The sequence below is a fragment of the Ranitomeya variabilis genome, chromosome 2, assembly GCF_051348905.1.
Source record: "Ranitomeya variabilis isolate aRanVar5 chromosome 2, aRanVar5.hap1, whole genome shotgun sequence".
Taxonomy (NCBI): domain Eukaryota; kingdom Metazoa; phylum Chordata; class Amphibia; order Anura; family Dendrobatidae; genus Ranitomeya; species Ranitomeya variabilis.
The window spans coordinates 440,331,945-440,359,438 of record NC_135233.1 but is presented as its reverse complement, the minus strand read 5'-3'; the positions used below and the strand labels follow the sequence as shown (position 1 = coordinate 440,359,438).

The following is a 27,494-nucleotide window of genomic DNA, read 5'->3' as shown; positions in this document are numbered from 1 at the left end:
AATATCCCGCTAACGAGACCCGACTTAATTTGCACCCTGCGCGGAACTGTCATTCTGACCGGTGGCATAGAATGTGCTGCCGCAATGAAAAAAAGCAGATGCTCCCCCCGTCCCTCCGAAAATAAGTCCTTGAGCTGCCCTCTAGTGCTGGGGCGAGTGGGAGGAAGGAATGTCCCAGCAGCACAGAGTATTTCAGAAGGCAGTCAGTAGGGGAGGACGGAGACCTTCCTACTCTACCAGGGGACTTAGTCTTGCATTTGATGGGATCCATGGTGTCCTAGTGTGAGGACTGGAGACTACTAGAGCGGGGTGCACAGCAGCGCAGAGTATTTCAGCAGGCCTGGCGGTGTAAGTGCTGGGCACCGAGTGTAGTTGTTCTCCTTGTGACCTCCTAGCGGTGACACAGCAGGAGTAGACTTTGGTGCAACGTAGACGTTGTGATAATGGTTCTGCGTAAAATGCGCGGTTTGGGTGTTTTCTGCAGGTAGCGGCAGCTGCTCGGCCTCCCAAGAAAGCAACTTCAGCACCGAGTCCAGGCAGTATGGAGGGAGGAGGCCGCGCCATTGTTAGCGGCAGTCCTGGGTCACATCATGCTCCAAATCATGCTCCAAGGCAGGGTGGATTGATTTAAATCACGCCGATTTAAATCATGATTTAAATCACGATTTAAATCACTGATTAAATCAAAAGGTTTTTTTTAATATAAATCACGATTAAAATGAGAAGTGAGAGCAGTGCGCATGTGCGCCCATAGTTACACGGACGAAACTAGGGGCAACGATCTAACGCCAGGGTGAGGGGGGACCCCAAAGTAAGTAAAAATCTTTTTTGTTTTACTATATGGCAATAGGTAGGTGTTTAAAAGCAGCATGTCTTAATTGTATAAACTATTAATAGCCTCCACATTTTGTTCATATTGCCCCTTTAATTCCACACTTCTAGCTTGGTTTCACTTTTGGTTTAGTTTCTTTTTCCATTCAGTTGACATGCCCAAACTTGTTGGATAGTCAGCATCCTACAGAAACCTCTGGAAGAGCATGGCATTGTGAATGTTACACATATACAGCCTTTATTCTACTGAGTTAAACAACTCAGCTTTATCTCATGATGGAAGAACCTTTGGATGGTAAAATATTTTCCTCAAAAAGCAGTTTATTGAAAAAAATCCGATTTAAATCAAAAAAATCCGATTTAAATAAAAAAAAATCCGATTTTTTTGATTTTTTTTAAAAAACATTGATTTTTATCCACCCTGCTCCAAGGTGCTCTGAAGTTTGACTTGTTTATACCGTGTTCCACAACAGTATAATTGGTCGTGGCACGGCCCGTTGACTGTTTCCATATGCACGGCCATGCTTGTGAATATGCATCAGTGGGAGTCGAGTCGTCAGTAAGCTGCACAATGGGGGCCTTGTGTACGGAGGGGCTGCAGGGGACGTGCACCTCCTCGGCTCTGCTCCTTCTTCACATAAAACACCGATCAGATCCGATAGAGGCAGCGTCAGGTTCTCTGCAAAGAAAGTGGTGGGGTATAGACCCCCATTGTCAGCCCCTATAGGGATGCAGCAGAGTTCAGTGCAAGGAGGCGCTCAGCTGTTGGCTGGATGTATGTACACAGTGACTGCACCAGCAGAATAGTGAGTGCAGCTCTGGAGTATAATACATTATATAACTCAGGATCAGTAATGTAATGTATGTACACAGTGACTGCACCAGCAGAATAGTGAGTGCAGCTCTGGAGTATAATACAGGATGTAACTCAGGGTCAGTAATGTATGTACACAGTGACTGCACCAGCCGAATAGTGAGTGCAGCTCTGGGGTATAATACAGGATGTAACTCAGGATCAGTAATGTAATGTATGTACACTGACTGCACCTGCAGAATAGTGAGTGCAGCTCTGGAGTATAATACAGGATCAGTAATGTAATGTATGTACACAGTGACTGCACCAGCAGAATAGTGAGTGCAGCTCTGGAGTATAATACAGGATGTAACTCAGGATCAGTAATGTAATGTACGTACACAGTGACTGCACCAGCACAATAGTGAGTGCAGCTCTGGAGTATAATACAGGATGTAACTCAGGATCAGTAATGTAATGTATGTACACAGTGACTGCACCAGCAGGATAGTGAGTGCAGCTCTGGAGTATAATGCAGGATGTAACTCCGGATCAGTAATGTAATGTATGTACACAGTGACTGCACCAGCAGAATAGTGAGTGCAGCTCTGGAGTATAATACAGGATGTAACTCCGGATCAGTAATGTATGTACACAGTGACTGCACCAGCAGAATAGTGCGTGCAGCTCTGGAGTATAATACAGGATGTAACTCAGGATCAGTAATGTAATGTATGTACACAGTGACTGCACCAGCAGAATAGTGAGTGCAGCTCTGGCATATAATACAGTATGTAACTCAGGGTCAGTAATGTAATGTATGTACACAGTGATTGCACCAGCAGAATAGTGAGTGCAGGTCTGGAGTATAATACAGGATGTACCTCAGGATCAGTAATGTATGTGCACAGTGACTGCACCAGCAGAATAGTGAGTGCAGCTCTGGAGTATAATACAGGATGTAATTCAGGATCAGTAATGTATGTACACAGTGACTGCACCAGCAGAATAGTGAGTGCAGCTCTGGCGTATAATACAGGATGTAACTCAGGATCAGTAATGTAATGTATGTACACAGTGACTGCACCAGCAGAATAGTGAGTGCAGCTCTGGAGTGTCTAAGGATACTGCATCTCGATCACTTGGCTCCTTTTCTAGGAAATCGGCCACCTCTGATAAGCTGCAGAGGTAGCTGGTAACTTTGGCAATGAGTAGAGACGTAAAGATACCTCCATTCTTGAGAGCAGAGAGGATTTTTAATAAGAGGTAAACTGACACATTGTTGCGACTCCTTTATCTCCCACAGTCGCAGATATTTTGATATTTTCCTTTCTGATTTTATTTTCTGGAAGAGACGCCTTTTATCACCGGGGGATGCGGAGATATTTCCTCTGACAAGGTCGGCTCATCCTCTGCTGAAACACTTTGTGCTGCTGCAGAACCGGGCGCCTCTCATTAGGAGGCTGTGTCTTCCCTCTGTGCACGGTCGTCTCCATCCCTTTCCTCACATCATGACAGTCTGTTACTTGCCCCTCCTGAAATACAGGAAGCCTGAAATCCTCTGTGCTGCTTTGGCCGTGCCAATACTTTTTATTTCTTGTATTCTTTGTTTCTTCTCCCATCTGGGTCTTGGTGACATTCCAGAGAGGTGGATCCGGGATTTAAGCACTTAGGCGACAATCTACACAGACCCGCGGATTTGGGAAGAAAGGGCTTCAGTCCGGTTTTAATGAGACTTTATGGTAAAAAATGCACGGAAATGGAGCCTGTAGAATAAACAACCTTTATTTTTTTCCTTTTTACGTATCGTTTTACTGACAAGGTGGCGCAGAGAGAGCGCATTCGGTTGGCGCTGATTGTCGCTGTCCGTGCAGTAGGCAGCAGCGCAGAACAATGCTGCATTTTTGTCACCGGGCTGAATTACCCAAATTCCGGTTGCTCCTTCCTCGTCTTGTGGCGGATCGTTAATTTATTCATTTATTATAGTTTTTTGTTGTTTTTTTTACTTCCCTTTAAGTCAACATACCTATGTGTGAGTGATTCCTGCCCTGCGGTGCCCGCTGTGATCACGGTACCCCCTTCCTGGCACGCTTATTAGGACCAGACTTTGGGTGCCCGCTCTTGCCAACCCCTCTGGGTTCCTTCTCCTTGGCAGGATTATGGGAGCAAAGGATTAAAGTTAGTCACCACAATTAAAAATCAAAACTCTGCAAATTCAGTCTTATAAACGCGCTCTTGTTATTGTGCCCCCCCAAAAATAAAGTTTAATGCAGTCTCTGGCCATTTCCCCCTCACCTTTTTGGCTAAGAACAGCCAGCGTTTTGTTTGAGTCATTTAATCTGTCTGTTTCGCCGCTTTTATTTACCTTTTTTATTCTTTTCGTTGCCCACTTTGTGTCAGAGCGATGTCTCGGCTACACTGCGTCCAATTTCCTTTCCCATGGAAAAAAAAAATACTCGGGGGGGGGGGGGGGGGGTTTGGGGGGTTCCAGTCTCTGCCAGGCTGGGATTAAAAAAAAAATCACTTTCCACTAAGGATGCCCTCGCCAGCCGTAATGAGCCGTACTTTCCCCAGAACTCTTCCAAAAACAAACCCCCTCTCGCATTCTATTAGCACAGCGCTGGCATCGGCTGCAGGGAGTGTGATGCGGTCTGCGATACTTATCATCAGACGATAATTTTATTAGCCAATTCCTGTGATTATTCTTTCGGGGAGAAAAAAGACATTAAATATAATTTTTATCTTTTTTGTTTCTAATATGTGCAAATTAAAGGTTCCCTCCTCTGGATGACTTATGGTCAGTCGTGCGTGTAGATGTTTTCCAAGCACCTGTTGCAGCTTTTAAGGGGTTAAAGCCAAGCGTGAAGATCTTTCCCTCTTTTTTTTTTTTTTTTGTTTTCTTTTATGGGCCCCCAACATCTCCATTCTCAGGATCTGTGTCGGGTGGGTCCCCAATAGTTGGACATCTCTAGATAAGTTGGGTGACGACTCCATTAAGTGGAAGAATGGCCGCCGACTATAAATTTTAGGATCTGGACAAAAGAGCTTTTAAGCTCAGCTCTCCTTGCCTAGGAATCCGGCCACCTGTGATAGCCTGTAGAGGTGGTCGGTAACCGTGGCAGTAAAAAGTAAACTCCAGAATTGCTTCAGAGGAAGACCATTATGTAAGCTCGGAGGGGGTGGGCCAACTGTGCATAAACTTTCTATTGTGACTATTATTGGTTTTTTTTTCTTCACCTTTTTTTTTTTTTTTTTTGCATTTTCACTTATATTTTTATGTTTTTGGAATTCTTAAAATTTTTTTTGTTCCTTTATAGAAATGGAGCAGCGTGAGCAACCCCCTGTTTCTTCCGTTAATCCCGCCGCAGTCGCAGGGGTTCACCGCCGTGGTGCTGACCTACGATCGGGTCGAGAGCCTCTTCAGAGTCATCACGGAGGTGTCCAAGGTCCCCAGCCTCTCTAAGCTCCTGGTGGTCTGGAATAACCAGAATAAGAGCCCCCCTGAAGGTAATCTGCCTACAGGGGTCACTCCTGCGGTGTATAGACGGCACAGAAACGACACTTCCATGGTGTTATCATTGCCGCGCACAAGCCCGGTAACAACATGGATGATGCCGAACACTGGGGCTGAATCTCCAGTTACTCCAGAGCTGCATTCAGAATTCTGCAAGTTGCTCTGAGGGTGCACAAACTTTCTGCAGGTTCAGTGTCTGTGCTGGGCATGCTCTGCTCTAATGCAGGGTGGGGAAACTAATGGGCAGAAACTATATTTTCCATCATCTCATCTTCACCCCAACAAAATAAAAAGTAAATGAAATGTAAACAAAAACAAAGCGAATCCACATAAAAGTTTGCGCACATGTAGTGCAGGGAACACATGGTTGCACGTCGCTGTGTAAATGGATCTGAGTCCTCAGCAGCCGGGGGTAGAGGCAACTAATGGTATGTAAATAAGAAGTTATCACATGTGAGTCCGGCCGCGGCGCTACCAGGGGCCTCCTCACAGTAGCCGATAATTAAGCAGCCGGTGTTTGGCTGGAGATGTCAGCGGAGACTTCAAAGTCTCTCCGGCTCTTCTGCATTCGGCTTTCATATCACTTTTAAACAAATAGTGCGGTCAGACCATGAAAGCTGCAGGGAAGCCATCCGCCGCTGCAGAGGAGCCATACTCCCGCTGCATCCATCTTCATTTTCTTTCTTTTGATGCTTTCAAACTCCACAGTCATTTATTTTATCTTATTTTATTTTTTCCCCTTGATACACTCATGAAAATGTAACCCGATTTAATGGACTCTCACAAGGGAGCTGAGATCAGTACAGGCTGATGCCCTCCATCGGGGACATTGAGGAATCCATGACGCTTTCTAGATCTTTAAAGGGGTTAAAAAGGGGTTCTCTGACTTCATGTGAATAAAACTGAAATGGTGTAGAAACAAAAAGTTCTGCAACTTTATAATCAACTTTATTTCAATTTCTCACCATTTCCGAGATCCGTTTGTGTCGGTGATTTGATAACTTTTTTTTTTTTTATATAATCACTTGGAAACTGCCATTTTTATTTACTCCGTCTGTGTCTCTCACGGTCTCTGTGTCTCTCACGGTCTCTGTGTCTCTCTCTCACGTTCTCTGTGTCTCTCTCTCACGTTCTCTGTGTCTCTCTCTCTCGGTCTCTGTCTCTCTCTCTCGGTCTCGGTCTCTCTCGGTCTCTGTCTCTCTCTCTCGGTCTCTGTCTCTCTCTCGGTCTCTGTCTCTCTCTCTCTCTCGGTCTCTGTCTCTCTCTCTCGGGCTCTGTCTCTCTCGGGCTCTGTGTGTGTCTCTCTCTCTCGGTCTCTGTCTCTCTCGGTCTCTGTCTCTCTCTCTCGGTCTCTGTCTCTCTCGGTCTCGGTCTCTGTCTCTCTCTCGGTCTCTGTCTCTCTCTCGGTCTCTGTCTGTCTCTCTCTCTGTCTCTCTCTCTCTCGGTCTCTGTCTCTCTCTCTCGGTCTCTGTCTCTCTCTCTCGGTCTCTGTCTCTCGGTCTCTGTCTCTCTCTCGGTCTCTGTCTCTCGGTCTCTGTCTCTCTCTCTCGGTCTCTGTCTCTCTCTCTCGGTCTCTGTCTCTCTCTCTCGGTCTCTGTCTCTCTCTCGGTCTCTGTCTCTCTCTCTCGGTCTCTGTCTCTCTCTCTCGGTCTCTGTCTCTCTCTCTCGGTCTCTGTCTCTCTCTCTCGGTCTCTCTCTCGGTCTCTCGGTCTCTGTCTCTCTCTCTCGGTCTCTGTCTCTCTCTCTCGGTCTCTGTCTGTCTCTCTCTGTCGGTCTCTCTCGGTCTCTGCGTCTCTCTCGGTCTCTCTCGCTCGGTCTCTGCGTCTCTCTTGGTCTCTGTCTCTGCGTCTCTCTCGGTCTCTGTCTCTGTGTCTCTCTCGGTCTCTGTGTCTCTCTCGGTCTCTGTGTCTCTCTCGGTCTCTGTGTCTCTCTCTGGCTACGTTCACATTTGCGTTGTGCGGCGCAGCGTCGGCGACGCAACGCACAACGCATGCAAAACGCAGCTTTTTGTGATGCATGCGTCCAATTTTGGCATGATTTTCGGCGCAAAAAAAATGCAACATGCAGCGTCCTGTGCGCCCTGATGCTTGCGCCAAAAATGACGCATGCGTCACAAAACGCAAGACAACGCATGTCCATGCGTCCCCATGTTAAATATAGGGGCGCATGACGCATGCGCTGCTATGCGTCGCCGAACCTGCGCCCGACGCAACGCAAATGTGAACGTAGCCTCTCTCGGTCTCTGTGTCTCTCTCTCGGTCTCTGTGTCTCTCTCTCGGTCTCTGTGTCTCTCTCTCGGTCTCTGTGTCTCTCTCTCGGTCTCTGTGTCTCTCTCGGTCTCTGTGTCTCTCTCGGTCTCTGTGTCTCTCTCGGTCTCTGTGTCTCTCTCGGTCTCTGTGTCTCTCTCGGTCTCTGTGTCTCTCTCGGTGTCTCTGTCTCTCTCGGTGTCTCTGTCTCTCTCGGTCTCTGTCTCTCTCGGTCTCTGTCTCTCTCGGTCTCTGTCTCTCTCGGTCTCTGTCTCTCTCGGTCTCTGTCTCTCTCGGTCTCTGTCTCTCTCGGTCTCTGTCTCTCTCGGTCTCTGTCTCTCTCTCTCTCGGTCTCTGTCTCTCTCGGTCTCTGTCTCTCTCTCTTGGACTCTGTCTCTCTCTCTTGGACTCTGTCTCTCTCTCGGACTCTGTCTCTCTCGGTCTCTGTCTCTCTCTCTCGGTCTCTGTCTCTCTCTCTCGGTCTCTGTCTCTCTCTCTCGGTCTCTGTCTCTCTCGGTCTCTGTCTCTCTCTCTCGGTCTCTGTCTCTCTCTCTCGGTCTCTGTCTCTCTCTCTCGGTCTCTGTCTCTCTCTCTCGGTCTCTGTCTCTGCGTCTCTCTTGGTCTCTGTCTCTGCGTCTCTCTCGGTCTCTGTCTCTGCGTCTCTCTCGGTCTCTGTCTCTGTGTCTCTCTCGGTCTCTGTGTCTCTCTCTCGATCTCTGTGTCTCTCTCGATCTCTGTCTCGGTCTCTGTCTCTCTCGGTCTCTGTCTCTCTCGGTCTCTGTCTCTCTCGGTCTGTGTCTCTCTCGGTCTGTGTCTCTCTCGGTCTGTGTCTCTCTCGGTCTGTGTCTCTCTCGGTCTGTGTCTCTCTCGGTCTCTGTCTCTCTCTCTCTCTCTCTCTCTCTCGGTCTCTGTCTCTCTCTCTCGGTCTCTCTCTCGGTCTCTGTCTCTCTCTCTCGGTCTCTGTCTCTCTCTCTCTCTCGGTCTCTGTCTCTCTCTCTCTCTCGGTCTGTCTCTCTCTCTCTCTCTCTCTCGGTCTCTGTCTCTCTCTCGGTCTCTGTCTCTCTCTCTCTCTCGGTCTCTGTATCTCTCTCTCGGTCTCTGTCTCTCTCTCTCTCGGTCTCTGTCTGTCTCTGCGTCTCTCTCGGTCTCTGTCTGTCTCTGCGTCTCTCTTGGTCTCTGTCTCTCTCTCTCTCTCGGTCTCTGTCTCTCTCTCTCGGTCTCTGTCTCTCTCTCTCTCGGTCTCTGTCTGTCTCTGCGTCTCTCTCGGTCTGTGTCTCTCTCGGTCTCTGTCTCTCTCTCTCTCTCGGTCTCTGTCTCTCTCTCTCGGTCTCTGTCTCTCTCTCTCTGTGTCTCTCTCTGTCTCTGTGTCTCTCTCGGTCTCTGTCTCTCTGTGTCTCTCGGTCTCTGTCTCTCTGTGTCTCTCTCTCTCGGTCTCTGTGTCTCTCTCGGTCTCTGTGTCTCTCTCGGTCTCTGTGTCTCTCTCGGTCTCTGTGTCTCTCTCGGTCTCTGTGTCTCTCTCGGTCTCTGTGTCTCTCTCGGTCTCTGTGTCTCTCTCGGTCTCTGTGTCTCTCTCGGTCTCTGTGTCTCTCTCGGTCTCTGTGTCTCTCTCGGTCTCTGTGTCTCTCTCGGTCTCTGTGTCTCTCTCTCGGTCTCTGTGTCTCTCTCTCGGTCTCTGTGTCTCTCTCTCGGTCTCTGTGTCTCTCTCTCGGTCTCTGTGTCTCTCTCTCGGTCTCTGTGTCTCTCTCTCGGTCTCTGTGTCTCTCTCTCGGTCTCTGTGTCTCTCTCTCGGTCTCTGTGTCTCTCTCTCGGTCTCTGTGTCTCTCTCTCGGTCTCTGTGTCTCTCTCGGTCTCTGTGTCTCTCTCTCGGTCTCTGTCTCTCTCTCTCGGTCTCTGTCTCTCTCTCTCGGTCTCTGTCTCTCTCTCTCGGTCTCTGTCTCTCTCTCTCTCTCGGTCTCTGTCTCTCTCGGTCTCTCTCTCTCGGTCTCTCTCGGTCTCTGTGTCTCTCTCTCTGTCTCTGTGTCTCTCTCGGTCTCTGTCTCTCTGTGTCTCTCTCTCTCTCGGTCTCTGTGTCTCTCTCTCGGTCTCTGTGTCTCTCTCTCGGTCTCTGTGTCTCTCTCGGTCTCTGTGTCTCTCTCTCGGTCTCTGTCTCTCTCTCGGTCTCTGTCTCTCTCTCTCGGTCTCTGTCTCTCTCTCTCTCTCGGTCTGTCTCTCTCTCTCGGTCTCTGTCTCTCTCTCTCTCTCTCGGTCTCTGTCTCTCTCTCTCTCGGTCTCTGTCTCTCTCGGTCTCTCTCTCTCGGTCTCTCTCGGTCTCTGTGTCTCTCTCTCGGTCTCTCTCTGTCTCTGTGTCTCTCTCGGTCTCTGTCTCTCTGTGTCTCTCTCTCTCTCGGTCTCTGTGTCTCTCTCTCGGTCTCTGTGTCTCTCTCTCGGTCTCTGTGTCTCTCTCTCGGTCTCTGTGTCTCTCTCTCGGTCTCTGTGTCTCTCTCGGTCTCTGTGTCTCTCTCTCGGTCTCTGTCTCTCTCTCTCGGTCTCTGTCTCTCTCTCTCGGTCTCTGTCTCTCTCTCTCTCTCGGTCTCTGTCTCTCTCTCTCGGTCTCGGTCTCTGTCTCTCTCTCTCTCGGTCTCTGTCTCTCTCTCTCTCGGTCTCTGTCTCTCTCTCTCTCGGTCTCTGTCTCTCTCGGTCTCTCTCTCTCGGTCTCTCTCGGTCTCTGTTTCTCTCTCTCGGTCTCTCTCTGTCTCTGTGTCTCTCTCGGTCTCTGTCTCTCTGTGTCTCTCTCTCTCTCGGTCTCTGTGTCTCTCTCGGTCTCTGTGTCTCTCTCGGTCTCTGTGTCTCTCGGTCTCTGTGTCTCTCTCGGTCTCTGTGTCTCTCTCGGTCTCTGTGTCTCTCTCGGTCTCTGTGTCTCTCTCGGTCTCTGTGTCTCTCTCGGTCTCTGTGTCTCTCTCGGTCTCTGTGTCTCTCTCGGTCTCTGTGTCTCTCTCGGTCTCTGTGTCTCTCTCGGTCTCTGTGTCTCTCTCGGTCTCTGTGTCTCTCTCGGTCTCTGTGTCTCTCTCGGTCTCTGTGTCTCTCTCGGTCTCTGTGTGTCTCTCTCGGTCTGTGTGTCTCTCTCGGTCTCTGTGTCTCTCTCTCGGTCTCTGTGTCTCTCTCTCGGTCTCTGTGTCTCTCTCTCGGTCTCTGTGTCTCTCTCTCGGTCTCTGTGTCTCTCTCTCGGTCTCTGTGTCTCTCTCTCGGTCTCTGTGTCTCTCTCTCGGTCTCTGTGTCTCTCTCTCGGTCTCTGTCTCTCTCTCTCTCGGTCTCTGTCTCTCTCTCTCTCTCGGTCTCTGTCTCTCTCTCTCTCTCGGTCTCTGTCTCTCTCTCTCTCTCGGTCTCTGTCTCTCTCTCTCTCTCTCGGTCTCTGTCTCTCTCTCTCTCTCTCGGTCTCTGTCTCTCTCTCTCTCTCTCGGTCTCTGTCTCTCTCTCTCTCTCTCGGTCTCTGTCTCTCTCTCTCTCTCTCTCGGTCTCTGTCTCTCTCTCTCTCTCTCTCGGTCTCTGTCTCTCTCTCTCTCTCTCTCGGTCTCTGTCTCTCTCTCTCTCTCTCGGTCTCTGTCTCTCTCTCTCTCGGTCTCTGTCTGTCTCTCTCTCTCTCTCGGTCTCTGTCTCTCTCTCTCTCTCTCTCGGTCTCTCTCTCTCTCTCTCGGTCTCTGTCTCTCTCTCTCTCTCTCTCGGTCTCTGTCTCTCTCTCTCTCTCTCGGTCTCTGTCTCTCTCTCTCTCTCGGTCTCTGTCTCTCTCTCTCTCTCGGTCTCTGTCTCTCTCGGTCTCTCTCTCTCGGTCTCTCTCGGTCTCTGTGTCTCTCTCTCGGTCTCTCTCTAGTTCTCTGTCTCGCTCGGTCTCTGTATCTCTCTCATGAGTTCTTCCTATTATGTAATAACCTGTTCCATCACTTACTGATCATGGGGGTCTGACCATCCGGTATAATGCCTAGATGACCCCTTTTTCAAGTTTGGAAGAGATAATCTAGCCGCTGTAATAATTTTCTATACTCTAGCAGTATGCCCAACACTACGAGGAGAGCATATCCCTTTAAGAACTTGTTTTTGCCGTTTTTCATGCGCTTTAGACCTCTAGATGGCGACGTGTTGCGGAGGAGGGCGCTGCCTTTGTGCACAACTGTGCTGTGGAAGAGGCGAATCTCTGCATTACCTGCCTGATACACCTTGCTGGGGTCTGGGAAAGCTGGGTGACTATTAGCAGGGCGACGGTCCTCACCTGATGCTGTATTTCTGTAGATAAGTTTTATCCATTCTTCCACAGAGAGTCTCTGGCCCAAGATCCGGGTTCCTCTTAAAGTGGTGCGGACGGCGGAGAATAAGCTCAGTAACCGCTTCTTCCCTTACGACGAGATCGAGACGGAGGCCGTGCTCGCCATCGACGACGACATCATCATGTTGACATCGGACGAGCTGCAGTTTGGTTACGAGGTAAGAGCGCCCCTAACGGAGAAGTGAGGGTCACGTTTAAAGGGAACCCCGACTTCTGTGCCCTACGTAAGTGTATAGACTTCCCCTTTAAGATGCTCCGCTGCGGAGCTGGACCCAGAAGATTGGCAGGTACAGCTTTCCCTGTCATCTGAGGTTGGTCGCGGTCTCGGGGGGGATTCGGCAGTAACGTTATTGGTGCCAGCTGCGGGACTGGCGGGTTCTGTGGGAAATCTGCTCCGCGCCGCGTTCACACTGCTCCACGCTGCTTTTCATTGCTCTTCGGAGACTTCATATTGCCATTTACTGGCCCGATTCCTCCTGACGGATGATGTCCATGAGCCGACTCTTTTTATTTTTAGCATTTTTAGCAAATATGGACTCGGAGGGGTTCATATCTGGAGGGAACAGACAGACACGCCTCCGTCTACAACCTTGGTTAAATTGGGTTACTCCATTTATTTCCCCCCAGTGATTAGCACTTGGGTCATTATTACAAATCCAGCGCCCCTTTCCTTCCCTCTGCATTAGTGATGGCTGCCTTGTTCATCCTAACCCTTCTGTTTCACATACAGAAGATCAGCACTAGGGTAAAGGCTGATGCCTGCACATCCGAGGGGAAAGCAGCGCATGTAGGGGTGTAACCCCCATCATTGTCTAATCGGAGTAATTCCCATAGAAACACATTAGGCAAATGCTTGCGGTGCAATTCCAGAATGGTAATGGTAGCAGTGGCTCCTGAAGGCAGCGTGACCCTGTGACATACACACTATGGGGGTGCGGTGACGGCAGTCCGGGGGTCACCTGTCGTAAACTTGGCGGCTCATTACCGGCCCGGCCCTGATTTGAGGAGCACATATGTAATTTGGCTGACACTTCTCTCATTCGTCATGTCGGAGGATTGTCTGACCCTTTCTTCCCCCTTCGCCGGGCCACTAAATCAGCCCCATTTAATGTGGTCAGTAGCATGTATAACATTTGGGGGTGCTACTAATGATCACCCAGCCTGTTCTCATTTTCCTGTAGTTTTGATCCCCTTGTCAGCGGTCAAGTTATGGATGAAGTGACGGTGATGGAGGGTCTGATTGTATCCAGCTGCTGACTCGGGGGGCCACACGTCTGTCTGCGGCAGCGTTACGAGTTCTTCACAACACCCCCTCATGCCCCCACCCTCTATTTTGTACTTTTTTCTTCTCCGACTCCCATGGTATTAGCCAGCGATCTGACTCCTTGTCCAGCAGGGCAATGTCTTCTGCTCGACACTCATTTTTCATCCATGCTTAGCACGTGGCGGAGAGCCCGCTGTGATTATGGGATGGGGGTCCTAAGCGAGGAATCGTGGCCGAGGTGTCCTATCAATTACCCAAAATCATACAAAGATGACCTCATCCTTTCAGTTAGGACTTGTCGGGCCATTTCTTAGTGGAGGATGTGCTCCTTTAATTGCACGTAAGTCACATGGCGGCATGCGATCGTCACCACCGGTCACTCCATAATCGGTACTAGACGATCATTGTTGGTTTAACCTTATGCCTGAAGAATACGGAGCCCTTTGTGCTGCATTATTTAATGTTAATTTGTTTCCTAAATGCTAAATTAAAGGGGTTATTCCACTTTTACAAAATGTCCAACTATCCACACTGTAGGAGTTATCTGTTCAATTAGGAGGGTTCGTTAAAGATTGCCAGAATTGGGATTCTGTGCATCTCCTTCAAACGGAAAGGCCGTCCTTCCTGCAAAAGATGGGGATAGCTGAGCGTCGTACTTGGCCATCACTGCCAGCCCCAAAAAGCTTGAATGGAGCAGAAGCGCATATGTGAGACCACCGATCCCCCAGTCTAATGATCAGAAATCTAGCATTATGACTATTTATCTAAGTCCTCTTCATTGGATATTTAATAATAATAATAATAATAATAATTTTATTTATATAGCGCCAACATATTCCGCAGCGCTTTACAACTTATAGAGGGGACTTATACAGGCAACAGACATTACAGCATAACAGAAATCACAGTTCAAAACAGATACCAGGAGGAATGAGGGCCCTGCTGCTCGCAAGCTTACAATCTATGAGGAAAAGGGGAGACACAAGAGGTGGATGGTAACAATTGCTTTAGTTATTTGGACCAGCCATAGTGTAAGGCTCGGGTGTTCATGTAAAGCTGCATGAACCAGTTAACTGCCTAAGTATGTAACAGTACAGACACAGAGGCTATTAACTGCATAAAGTGTATGAGAACATGATGGAGGAACGTGATTATGTTGTTGTTTTTTATTAATAGGCCACACAGGGATAATTAGGTTAATGCGTTGAGGCGGTAGGCCAATCTGAACAAATGAGTTTTTTTCCTATCATTTTGCCGCTGTAGAGTCTGTGTAACTCCTTCACTTAGCTGACTGTTCTGCTGCTACTCATAGATCCTGGCTGTGTCGGCTTTCTCTGCTTTCCCTTGTTTCAGCATTAGCAATACCAGCATGGAGGATGAGGAGGAAGCTATCCACAGCAGGCCAAAGTGAGCAGATGAGGACAGCAACCAAGGTTTCAAGGAGGGCAGAGTCACCGTATAGGTTGGGAAAATAACAGTCACGGGTCTGCAGGTAGAGAGGGTGAATCACACACCGGGCGTGGATAGCACCCATGGCTAAGTCTGCAGAATGAGGGAGACGAGATCTGTCACTGTCTGTACAAGGAGTAATCCGTACAGGAATGAAGCTGTTCCAGCATGTATTACTCGGAGGGAAACCTGGAAAAAGTCAGAAACTAGGAGCAGGTAGCAAATGAATGAATCGAGGAAGACTGAAACCTAAAGTCAAAGATATCTGTAGCCTTTACTGCTGAATTGTTGTGTTTATTAACCCCATACTATGTCTCCATCTCTCCGCCAGGTGTGGAGGGAATTTCCTGACCGACTGGTTGGATACCCAGGACGACTCCACCTGTGGGACCACGAAATGAACAAGTGGAAGTATGAGTCCGAATGGACCAACGAGGTGTCGATGGTGCTGACCGGAGCTGCGTTCTATCATAAGGTAATGACTCCGACCCTACAGTTATGGGGTCACCGAGACCGCACTGCTGTCAGGGTCACATTCACCGTCTTAGTCTGTTATGTGCAGCTCAACCTACGGCAGCAAAATCCTGGTCAGAGACACCCAAGTCCGGTGTCCTGGCGGGGAACATGTATGACGGCGCCGGACTGACGTGAATCTTCTCTTTTTGCAGTATTTTAATTACCTGTACACATACAAGATGCCGGGAGACATCAAGAACTGGGTGGACACCCATATGAATTGTGAAGACATCGCGATGAACTTCTTGGTCGCCAACGTAACCGGGAAGGCTCCGATCAAGGTAACGCGGTCATTAACTCGTCACCAGACGCCATCATTAGTGAACGGGTGTCTGAAGAAAAAAGGAACAAAAAGCATCCGATTTTTATTTTTCTCCAGAAAAAGCGCCACTCTTGGTTTTGACTGCTATTGTAGCTCAAATGAATACTGCAGTAAAAGTGTCGCCCTTTCTAAAAAAAAAAAAAAAAAAGCTTTAACCCTGTCAAGCATTAATATTCACCCTTCTGTGTCATCCAATTTCCAATGTCGGCCTGGTATTGGAGCGGGATCACTAGGCACCCCATATAGAAGACCATCTGTCGGCCCTGGGACAGCTGACGAGAGGAATGTTAATTGTACATTTCACCCCTCGCGAATGTTAATTTAAAAGTGATCTTGCAATCATCTTCTCCAATCCCCGGTATTACCGGGGTATCTCTCTGCTATCAGCCACGCTTTGATCCTGAGCCCTTCACACATACATTTCTCGTGGTGTCATCCGCGCCCGGATCAGGTGTTGTGATGGCATCTCCTCCGCTTGTAGGTTGGTAACCCCGAGGTCCTGCCAGCTCTGGCCGTCAGGGATTATCCTTTGCTGATGTTTGGGGGAGAAATAAAGGGGGAACGCCGCTCATCTGCCTCGTCGACTGAAGGTTACAGAGCGCCCGGAAAATGCCACGACAGAAGATAGAAGATTTACACGGGGACCTTGAGAAGTCATTAAAAGGGAATTAAAGGGCTTGTCATCACCAGGTCTTTCCAGAAGGGGGGAGATGGATGCAAATCCCGCGATCTGTTTTCATTGGGTCTTGGGCTTAGCACTGCGCTACCCAACCCGTGCTGCCTGAAACCAGAGAACAACAAACATGTCCCGCTCCCCTGTGATCAATATTGCACAAATTGACAGCTTCTCCTTTTCCATCTCCCCCCTATAGGTGACACCACGCAAAAAGTTCAAGTGCCCTGAGTGCACCGCCATCGACGGGCTGTCCTTGGATCAGACACATATGGTGGAAAGGTAAGTGGCCTTAGTACTGGGCTGCATTCACATTTATGCTCTGAAGCTTAGTTAATCAATGAGCTTCTCGATGTATTTTTTATGTTGCCCGTAAATGGTCCCAAATAGGTTTGTGACATCTCGTTCTTCTCGCAGCACCGTTCTTTAAAGGAAGGCAATTTAAAATGTCCCCTCACCCTCTTATCAAATATAATCCCCGCAGGCCGGGTCATAGACTGGAAATATGCCACCTCCACAGCATTGCAGATTTATTGTCGGGCTCATCCCTCCTCCATCAAGCAATTGTTATTTATGCCATTTCCCCATGTTGAGACGTATACGTTTTCTTCCATCTTTTCTCCATCCGCCGAGCATGTGCTCCACAAATGTCCCGCTCCGAGGGGGTTAAGAGATGAAATGAGTGAGTTATGGAGGAGCTGATCTCCGTCCATATGTCTGCGCTGCCTCCACCGTCCAGACCTTATCTAGGGCCGGGCTGGAGGGCTGATCGCTCTCATGATGTTGTGTCAGGCACACAGCTTTAGGAATGGCAGGAATTTGGGGAGGATTGGAAGACACTAGGAGGGGATGATGGTGCTTGTATCCCTATGCCGCATGCTTGCTGTCTACCTCAACCTATTCCTTACATATAGGGGAAAAATCCAAGGTGTTAGTCTGTCCGCTGTATACGTCTGGAAAAGATGGATGATGTCGGACTTCTCCGCAGTGACGGGGGCTCATCTTGGCGCTCCCTGTGTAATAGATGGCACAGTTGGTGACTTGTTATTAGGATTTTCCTTTTTTTCCATTTTTTACCCCATCTACCGTATATACTCGAGTATAAGCCGACCCGAGTATAAGCCGACCCCCCCTAATTTTGCCACAAAAAACTGGGAAAACTTATTGACTCGAGTATAAGCCTAGGGTGGAAAATGCAGCAGGTACTGGTGAATTTCAAAATTAAAAATAGATACTCCATACCGTTCATTATGGCCCCATAGATGCTCCACATAAAGCTGTGCCACATATAATGCTCTGCACCGTTCATTATGGCCCCATAGATGCTCCACATAAAGCTGTGCCATATATACAATGCTCTGCACCGTTGCCCCATAGCTGTGCCATATATATAGTGCTCTGCACCATTGCCCCATAGCTGTGCCATATATATAGTGCTCTGCACCGTTGCCCCATAGCTGTGCCATATAGTGCTCTGCACCGTTGCCCCATAGCTGTGCCATATAGTGCTCTGCACCGTTGCCCCATAGCTGTGCCATATAGTGCTCTGCACCGTTTCCCCATAGCTGTGCCATATAGTACTCTGCACCGTTGCCCCATAGCTGTGCCATATAGTGCTCTGCACCGTTGCCCCATAGATGTGCCATATAGTGCTCTGCACCGTTGCCCCATAGATAGCTGTGCCATATAGTGCTCTGCACCGTTGCCCCATAGCTGTGCCATATATATAGTGCTCTGCACCGTTGCCCCATAGATAGCTGTGCCATATAGTGCTCTGCACCGTTGCCCCATAGCTGTGCCATATAGTGCTCTGCACCGTTGCCCCATAGATAGCTGTGCCATATAGTGCTCTGCACCGTTGCCCCATAGCTGTGCCATATATATAGTGCTCTGCACCGTTGCCCCATAGATAGCTGTGCCATATAGTGCTCTGCACCGTTGCCCCATAGCTGTGCCATATAGTGCTCTGCACCGTTGCCCCATAGCTGTGCCATATAGTGCTCTGCACCATTATTGCCTCATAGCTGTGCTGCTGCAATAAAATAATAAAACACATACTCACCTGTCTTGCTTGCAGCTCCTCGGCGCCATCTTTCCGGCGTCTCTCTGCACTGACTGATCAGGCAGAGGGTGGCGCGCACACTATATGCGTCATCGCGCCCTCTGACCTGCACAGTCAGTGAGGAGAGACGCCGGGAAGATGGCGCGACGCCTGGCGTGTGGAACGAGGGCAGGTGAATATGCGATACTTACTGCTCCCGGCGTCCCGCTCCTTCCCCCGGACAGCTGGTCTACGGTGCCGCAGCCTCTTCCTCTATCAGCGGTCACCGGCACCGCTGATTAGAGAAATGAATTATGCGGCTCCGCCCCTATGGGGGGTGGAGCAGCCTATTCATTTCTCTAATGAGCGGTCCCACGTGACCGCTGAACAGGGGAAGAGGCTGCTGCACCGAAGACAGTGGGACGGGCAGGGGGAGCGCCAGGAACGCCGGAACTAGGTGAGTATGCCTCAGCGCCCTCTCCCCCTCACCCGCCGACCCCACCACCGATCATGACTCGAGTATAAGCCGAGAGGGGCACTTTCAGCCCAAAAATTTGGGCTGAAAATCTCGGCTTATACTCGAGTATATACGGTAATAATATTCACCAAGCAGGTCTAAGAAATCGTATCCAGCCTTAAAAAAGCATCCACAACACAAAAGGTTGGAGGCTACAGACCATAGGGACCGCAACCAAAACTCGCCCTGAGTCTAGGCTACATGCTAAATGGGGACTAGTGGGGGTCTCCATGCTCATTGCCAGACTGTAGTAAGTTCTGGAGACCCTCTTTAAAGTTCAGTAATGATGTGTTAGGGCAGACATGTGGGTTACCGCAGGGAGCAGTGTGCGTGAGAGTCCGGGCCGCTGCTGTATGTGCCGTAGGTTTATGGCGCGCTCTCCGCCAGGCTCAGCTGGGTGCTTGGGTTTCGCACATTCTTGCTGTCATCAGAGGTGCTGGCGCGTTGGCTGCAGTTGTGTCGGACCTGTAGACTGATGAATTTCACGCTCCTTGTGCGTGAGTCAAGATGGATCCCCTGCAGGTAGGAACACATGAACGTCCAGCAGAGAAGCCAGTGCTTCAGCAGAATGGAGGAGGGGGATGCCTTGAAGAATGCAGCGGGCTCAATATCTCATATTTCTAAGGCGTCCTGTGGCTAATATTATGGATGCGTCCGAGGCTTTCAGATCCGATGTCATTGCCGTGCAACCTGAGACTTTTCAGCTAGTGTTATACTACAACTCCCAGCATGCCCTGGCCTTTTATATTCCGTATTGTGGCTCTCCAGCTGTCGGTAGTATAACTCCCAACATCCATTCATAGTATCATAGTATGCATCTTTCAGTCCGCGACTTTGTTGGGTTGCCCAGATGCATCAATACTTGCCAGGGTGCTTGTTTTGGTCTTGGTTAATGACCTTGCTGCACTGCGTTTTTGGAAGCGTTCTCCGCCTCTGGCTGCCTTCTGTTGGGTATTGCAGAATGTCTCGGTTATAAAGCGGCTGCCACTACATGTTCTGACAACTGCGGAGTCTCCATTGTTGTCAGACCCCCAACGGTCGGAAGATCTGAAGCCACGCAGCATCACTAACCAAGGATGTAAAAGCTTATTCTCATACTCTTACCTCCGCCATGGTGCCATTGTACCTGGAGACAACGCGTCCCTGTATTAACTTATTATAGCAGCCTCTTTAGCAACGTCACCATTCCATTACCCCTAAAGACTGATGACCTGAAGTGACAACTGATGCAGCTCCATAGTTGTAAGACGCCATTAGTCACATTGCTATTCTCACAGCACCACTGCCACAAGGATAGGTGAAGTAGATGGGTGCCACTGAGAAATGGAGCACAGAGATTGAACATTTTATGTTGCATGTTTATCTTTGTCCACAACCTTCCGCGCAAGTGTTTAAAGGCTCCAGTGGTGGCATCTCTACGATTCCAAGGCTCCGGTGGTGGCATCGCTGCGATCCCAAGGCTCCGGTGGTGGCATCGCTGCGATCCCAAGGCTCCAGTGGTGGCATCGCTGCGATCCCAAGGCTCCAGTGGTGGCATCGCTGCGATCCCAAGGCTCCAGTGGTGGCATCGCTGCGATCCCAAGGCTCCAGTGGTGGCATCGCTGCGATCCCAAGGCTCCAGTGGTGGCATCGCTGCGATCCCAAGGCTCCAGTGGTGGCATCGCTGCGATCCCAAGGCTCCAGGGGTGGCATCGCTGCGATCCCAAGGCTCCAGTGGTGGCATCGCTGCGATCCCAAGGCTCCAGTGGTGGCATCGCTGCGATCCCAAGGCTCCAGTGGTGGCATCGCTGCGATCCCAAGGCTCCAGTGGTGGCATCGCTGCGATCCCAAGGCTCCAGTGGTGGCATCGCTGCGATCCCAAGGCTCCAGTGGTGGCATCGCTGCGATCCCAAGGCTCCAGTGGTGGCATCGCTGCGATCCCAAGGCTCCAGTGGTGGCATCGCTGCGATCCCAAGGCTCCAGTGGTGGCATCGCTGCGATCCCAAGGCTCCAGTGGTGGCATCGCTGCGATCCCAAGGCTCCAGTGGTGGCATCGCTGCGATCCCAAGGCTCCAGTGGTGGCATCGCTGCGATCCCAAGGCTCCAGTGGTGGCATCGCTGCGATCCCAAGGCTCCAGTGGTGGCATCGCTGCGATCCCAAGGCTCCAGTGGTGGCATCGCTGCGATCCCAAGGCTCCAGTGGTGGCATCGCTGCGATCCCAAGGCTCCAGTGGTGGCATCGCTGCGATCCCAAGGCTCCAGGGGTGGCATCGCTGCGATCCCAAGGCTCCAGGGGTGGCATCGCTGCGATCCCAAGGCTCCAGGGGTGGCATCGCTGCGATCCCAAGGCTCCAGGGGTGGCATCGCTGCGATCCCAAGGCTCCAGGGGTGGCATCGCTGCGATCCCAAGGCTCCAGGGGTGGCATCGCTGCGATCCCAAGGCTCCAGGGGTGGCATCGCTGCGATCCCAAGGCTCCAGGGGTGGCATCGCTGCGATCCCAAGGCTCCAGGGGTGGCATCGCTGCGATCCCAAGGCTCCAGGGGTGGCATCGCTGCGATCCCAAGGCTCCAGGGGTGGCATCGCTGCGATCCCAAGGCTCCAGGGGTGGCATCGCTGCGATCCCAAGGCTCCAGGGGTGGCATCGCTGCGATCCCAAGGCTCCAGGGGTGGCATCGCTGCGATCCCAAGGCTCCAGGGGTGGCATCGCTGCGATCCCAAGGCTCCAGGGGTGGCATCGCTGCGATCCCAAGGCTCCAGGGGTGGCATCGCTGCGATCCCAAGGCTCCAGGGGTGGCATCGCTGCGATCCCAAGGCTCCAGGGGTGGCATCGCTGCGATCCCAAGGCTCCAGGGGTGGCATCGCTGCGATCCCAAGGCTCCAGGGGTGGCATCGCTGCGATCCCAAGGCTCCAGGGGTGGCATCGCTGCGATCCCAAGGCTCCAGGGGTGGCATCGCTGCGATCCCAAGGCTCCAGGGGTGGCATCGCTGCGATCCCAAGGCTCCAGGGGTGGCATCGCTGCGATCCCAAGGCTCCAGGGGTGGCATCGCTGCGATCCCAAGGCTCCAGGGGTGGCATCGCTGCGATCCCAAGGCTCCAGGGGTGGCATCGCTGCGATCCCAAGGCTCCAGGGGTGGCATCGCTGCGATCCCAAGGCTCCAGGGGTGGCATCGCTGCGATCCCAAGGCTCCAGGGGTGGCATCGCTGCGATCCCAAGGCTCCAGGGGTGGCATCGCTGCGATCCCAAGGCTCCAGGGGTGGCATCGCTGCGATCCCAAGGCTCCAGGGGTGGCATCGCTGCGATCCCAAGGCTCCAGGGGTGGCATCGCTGCGATCCCAAGGCTCCAGGGGTGGCATCGCTGCGATCCCAAGGCTCCAGGGGTGGCATCGCTGCGATCCCAAGGCTCCAGGGGTGGCATCGCTGCGATCCCAAGGCTCCAGGGGTGGCATCGCTGCGATCCCAAGGCTCCAGGGGTGGCATCGCTGCGATCCCAAGGCTCCAGGGGTGGCATCGCTGCGATCCCAAGGCTCCAGGGGTGGCATCGCTGCGATCCCAAGGCTCCAGGGGTGGCATCGCTGCGATCCCAAGGCTCCAGGGGTGGCATCGCTGCGATCCCAAGGCTCCAGGGGTGGCATCGCTGCGATCCCAAGGCTCCAGGGGTGGCATCGCTGCGATCCCAAGGCTCCAGGGGTGGCATCGCTGCGATCCCAAGGCTCCAGGGGTGGCATCGCTGCGATCCCAAGGCTCCAGGGGTGGCATAATTATGATTCCAAGGCTCCAGTGGTGGCATCACTTTGATCCTATGGACATGACACCATTGTCGTAAGATCCTACAGGTGCCCGCTCTTTTTCTTTGTCTGCCACCCTTTGACCACAGCCCCAAAGATTTTACTGTGTTGTTGCCTTTAAAAAGGAAATTAAAAGCTGCAGATTACAGGGGCGAGATATTGGGTCCGAGGGTAAAAAAGCGCATTCGGTGCTTGTGCATTTGACGTCTGCCCCTAAATACCACAAGCCGCCTTCCTGTACTCGTCATATGACGTGACCGTCCAGTAAAGCATTAGACCACAGGGGGTCCGAGTCTCTGTTTTCCTGTAGCTTGCGTGTCATTACCTCATATTTTAATCCCTATGTTCTCTGTCTCAACAGGTCTGAATGCATTAATAAATTTGCCACTGTATTTGGCACCATGCCCCTGAAGGTGGTGGAACATCGCGCTGACCCTGTACTTTACAAAGACGACTTTCCCGAAAAGCTGAAAAGCTTCCCCAATATCGGCAGCCTTTAACGAGGCGGAGAGCGCGGACGTCTGACCGCTGTGATGGAATACAAAGTACATTGTGTATATATGCTGCACTGTAGCTTTAAGGTCAGTGCGTCGGACTGTGTGACTGGAGTGCAGCACCTGAAATACGCCGGCGCTGACCGCCGATCAGTGGATCTCACCATGTGGATGACCATGATCGAAACAGAGAGCCAATCGGTATCCAGAGTGACCGTATTACCCAGCAACGGAAATTGGATATGAACCAATGGCGTGATACCGCAGCCCCCGGACCGTGTCATTTCAGCGGTTCCAACTATTGCTATCTTAACCAGTGACTTCTCTTACTGAATTTCATAAGAAACTACAGAAAATGTTCCTTGCTAATATATATTCTTTTTTTTTTTTTTTTTTTGAATTTTGTATTTTTTTTCTCCAGTTAGACAAAGCTGCCTTCACATTTCTGCTGGCCGCCCCCTGGAGCAGATGAGGGGGTTTATCTCCCGTCGTCTTTCTGATGTGACCTTATTTCTACCTATATAGTTGTCGTCTCAGCTCCCACAATGCACAGCTCTCTGACGGCCAGACGTCAGCAGAATTTTGGACGCGGGTTTGGGTGTGACTGGAGAAGACTTGCTGAGATTTTTTACAATTGACTAAGCAGCTGCACACGACTACAGATGACATTGTGTTTTTGTAAAATATATTTTATTGTTGTTGAACGTGTTAGAATTTATCCTTGTGCTATAGACGTCGCCCACCTGCAAGTGACTGATAAAGGGCTCTATAGTTTAATATTGATGTCCGCTTTTTGAAAACCCGTATACTGATCCTAAATTACAGCCTGTGTTTATATTCAACAGCTGCACTCGCTATTCCGCTGGTGTGCACGGAGGATCAGTAATGTAATGTACAGAGTTACATCCTGTATTATACTCCAGAGCTGCACTCACTATTCTGCTGGTGCAGTCACTATGTACATGTACATTACATTACTGATCCTGTACTGATCCTGAGTTACATCCTGTATTATACTCCAGAGCTGCACTCACTATTCTGCTGGTGCAGTCACTATGTACATGTACATTACATTACTGATCCTGTACTGATCCTGAGTTACATCCTGTATTATACTCCAGAGCTGCACTCACTATTCTGCTGGTGCAGTCACTATGTACATGTACATTACATTACTGATCCTGTACTGATCCTGAGTTACATCCTGAATTATACTCCAGAGCTGCACTCACTATTCTGCTGGTGTAGTCACTGTGTACATACATTACATTACTGATCCTGAGTTACATCCTGTATTATACTCCAGAGCTGCACACACTATTCTGCTGGTGTAGTCACTGTGTACATACATTACATTACTGATCCTGAGTTACATCCTGTATTTCTGCTGGTGTAGTCACTGTGTGCATACATTACATTACTGATCCTGTACTGAACCTGAGTTACCTCCTGTATTATACCCCAGAGCTGCACTCACTATTCTGCTGGTGCAGTTACTGTGTACATACATTACATTACTGATCCTGCGTTACATCCTGTATTATACCCCAGAGCTGCACTCACTATTCTGCTGGAGCAGTCACAGTGTACATACATTACATTACTGATCCTGAGTTACATCCTGTATTATACTCCAGAGCTGCACTCACTATTCTGCTGGTGCAGTTACTGTGTACATACATTACATTACTGATCCTGAGTTACATCCTGTATTATACGCCAGAGCTGCACTCACTATTCTGCTGGTGCAGTTTCTGTGTGCATACATTACATTACTGATCCTGAGTTACATCCTGTATTATACGCCAGAGCTGCACTCACTATTCTGCTGGTGCAGTTACTGTGTACATACATTACATTACTGATCCTGAGTTACATCCTGTATTATACGCCAGAGCTGCACTCACTATTCTGCTGGTGCAGTTACTGTGTACATACATTACATTACTGATCCTGAGTTACATCCTGTATTATACTCCAGAGCTGCACTCACTATTCTGCTGGTGCAGTTACTGTGTACATACATTACATTACTGATCCTGAGTTACATCCTGTATCTCTTTTTTATTATAAAAGTACAAAACAAAACTTACACAGGCAAAGCTTACAGACAAACTCAATAATAAAACAAATTATTCACAATCCCCAAAAGTCCAATGTCCAGCAGATTTATACAAACAAAATGTTCCTCCATTTCATTAATACCCCCCAGCAAGGGAAGAGACCTCAACCTGTATCCTTTTTTCCCTTCCTATGTACCTTTTTCCCTCTCATACACTCATACCCATGCATTCACCCCTAGAAAAATAAACAAAAGTCAGCCAACTGCCCTAAAGATAGTAAATAGGCCACCTGGCCGAGACTTACCGGTAATTATATATTTTTATATATATTTTTTTATTTTATATTTTTTTATTTTATTTTTATTTTTTTCTCCTAAACTAAACCACCACCATTCCCCCAAAGGTCTCACGAGAGTTTGTGGCCTATCGCAGCAGGTCCCACGAGAGTTTGTGGCCTTTCCTACACAGCAAGGTCCATAAAAGTTTATGGCCTTTTTTTCCTCTTCTTGCCACCCCTTGGTACGTCCATTCTCCATAACCCATCCCCCCACCCCCAAGAAACACCCCACCTAAACTAAATCCCCCTACACGCATCATAGTACACATGTAACATATATACAACCTTATAATAACATATATCAATAATAACATATCAATAATAGCCAGTACACACCTTAACCATGACCAAAGAACAGGCCCAAGTTCAATGCTTGCAAGCCATATACCCAGGTTACCAATTACAAAACAAAAATCTATAAGTGAGGGTTACAGCCAACCACCAGGAACTGGAGACCATAGAGGCTCTCACCCTAATCTACCGCACATCACCCTGATCCTCCCTAACAACACAAAAGAGAAAATCCTGTCCCTACCGGTATAGCCCTTCCAATCTCTCCCTACCTGCCCCTACCTGTCCCTCACTGACCCTCACTACCAACCTAATACTAACTACCTGTCCCTAAAGACTGTCCCTATCTGTCCCTCCCTGTCCCTACACATCTATCTGGCCCTACAAAATAAAGATAAAAAGATAAAAAATACTAACTCAACCCTATCACAGGCACACAGAACCAGCTCTCCCTAGGGCACATTAAAGGAGAAACCCCTCCATAGAAGAGAGGCCCTCCCTGCACCCAGCCTCTCAAACTCCAGCAAGCGCACTTTTGCCAGGTCACCCAGGTTGTTTCTAATCACCTCTTCCCTGGGGAGGACTTTCCGCTGAGTAGACACTAGACACCGTGCATTCCACGTGTGGAACCTAGTTACTAAACTAACTAAGAAAACAGTGCCCCGATCTCGGCCACCAAGGGACCTGAATGCCCCATAGGCCCACTCCGCATAGGAAAGGCCTGCCAGCCAATGGAAGCACCCACCCTGCTGTAGACCTCTGTATTAAAGGGACACCGAAGCAGGAAATGCTCCATGCTTTCAAGCATACCGCCACACGCCTACAGGAGAATACCCACAGAGGAGCCCTCTCTAACCAGAGGTTGGCGATGTTTGCCTTAAGAAAGGTGTTTACTAGAAACACCACTGGGTTGACCATACCAAACCCTCCTCGTCTCCTCGTGCGGTACGTGACCTCCCTCTTGATTAGGTTCAGCCTATTTCCCCATAATAATTGGAAAAACAGGCTGTAGACCCGTGTCCAAAGAGGCTCTGGCAAGATGCAGACGCTGCCCAAATATATTAGCAAAGGAAGCAAATAGCCCTTGGCAAGACTAACCCTTTCCCTTAGGGTCAAAGACCAACCCTTCCACTGATCCACCTTCTGGGCGGCAATCTTAAGTCTGTCCTCCCAGTTATGCTGGGGACAGTCCCCCGGGCTGAAACTGATGCCTAATATTTTTGCTGTGGCCTGAGGCCCCGGAAGGGTGTCCGGGAGATCAAAACTTGGATCTCCCCCTCCCAGCCAGAGACTCTCATACTTGCCCTGGTTGATCATGGACCCGGATGCCACCGAGTAGCGTTCAACCTCACACATCACCCAATCTGCCTCCTCTCTCGAGGATACAAAAAGGGAAAAATCGTCAGCGTACGCCACTACCCTCAAGGCGGCCTCTGGCTCCGCCTGGTCCATCCCGACTCCCACCAACCACGCTCCACCCTCCTTAAAAGGGGGTCGATCGCAAACACGTATAACAGTGGGCTCAGAGGACAGCCCTGGCGGACACCAGACCTCACCTCAAAAGGGTGTCTGACCCAACCGTTCACGAGCGGAAAAGTCTCTGCCCCATTGTATAAAACTCTCAACCAATCTACAAAAATCCCAGGCAGACCACACCTCAGAAGGATGGACCAGAGGTACTCATGGTTAACCCGGTCAAAAGCCTTTGCCTGGTCTAAGGACAGCAAGTACCCCCTTCCAGTGACCTGCCCTGCCCTGCTCCACTGCCTCCCGGACACCGAGCACAGCACTAAATGTACTGCGGCCTGGAACAGAGCAGTGCTGGGCCCCCGAAAGGAGCCGGGGCGCAAACTGCACCAACCGATTAATAAGCACCTTTGCCAGAACCTTTCGGTCCGTATTGATAAGCGCTATGTGACACCAATTCTCAATACGGGACGAGTCTTTACCCTTTGACAGGATAATCAGGGCTGACTTCCTCATTGAACTGGGCAGAATGTCCGAGGAGAGGCACTCATTAAATACCTCAGTCAAGAGGGGGACCAAAGAGTCCCTAAAAGTCTTGTAGAACTCGGATGTTAA

At 50.1% G+C, this 27,494-nt stretch overlaps 1 protein-coding gene across 3 annotated transcripts in view; it reads left to right on the top strand.

The window, feature by feature from the left end:
• EXT2 (exostosin glycosyltransferase 2) overlaps positions 1 to 23,498 on the top strand; it is a 52,504-nt gene extending 29,006 nt beyond the window's left edge. For all 3 annotated transcript variants that reach the window (XM_077287076.1, XM_077287077.1, XM_077287078.1), the window contains exons 9-14: positions 4,942 to 5,131; positions 11,670 to 11,836; positions 14,723 to 14,866; positions 15,060 to 15,188; positions 16,102 to 16,184; positions 22,589 to 23,498. In XM_077287076.1, the coding sequence (XP_077143191.1) occupies positions 4,942 to 5,131; positions 11,670 to 11,836; positions 14,723 to 14,866; positions 15,060 to 15,188; positions 16,102 to 16,184; positions 22,589 to 22,727 (852 nt within the window). In that variant the 3' untranslated portion in view covers positions 22,728 to 23,498. The remainder of the gene's footprint in view (positions 1 to 4,941; positions 5,132 to 11,669; positions 11,837 to 14,722; positions 14,867 to 15,059; positions 15,189 to 16,101; positions 16,185 to 22,588) is intronic.
• The last annotated feature ends 3,996 nt before the right edge of the window (positions 23,499 to 27,494 follow it).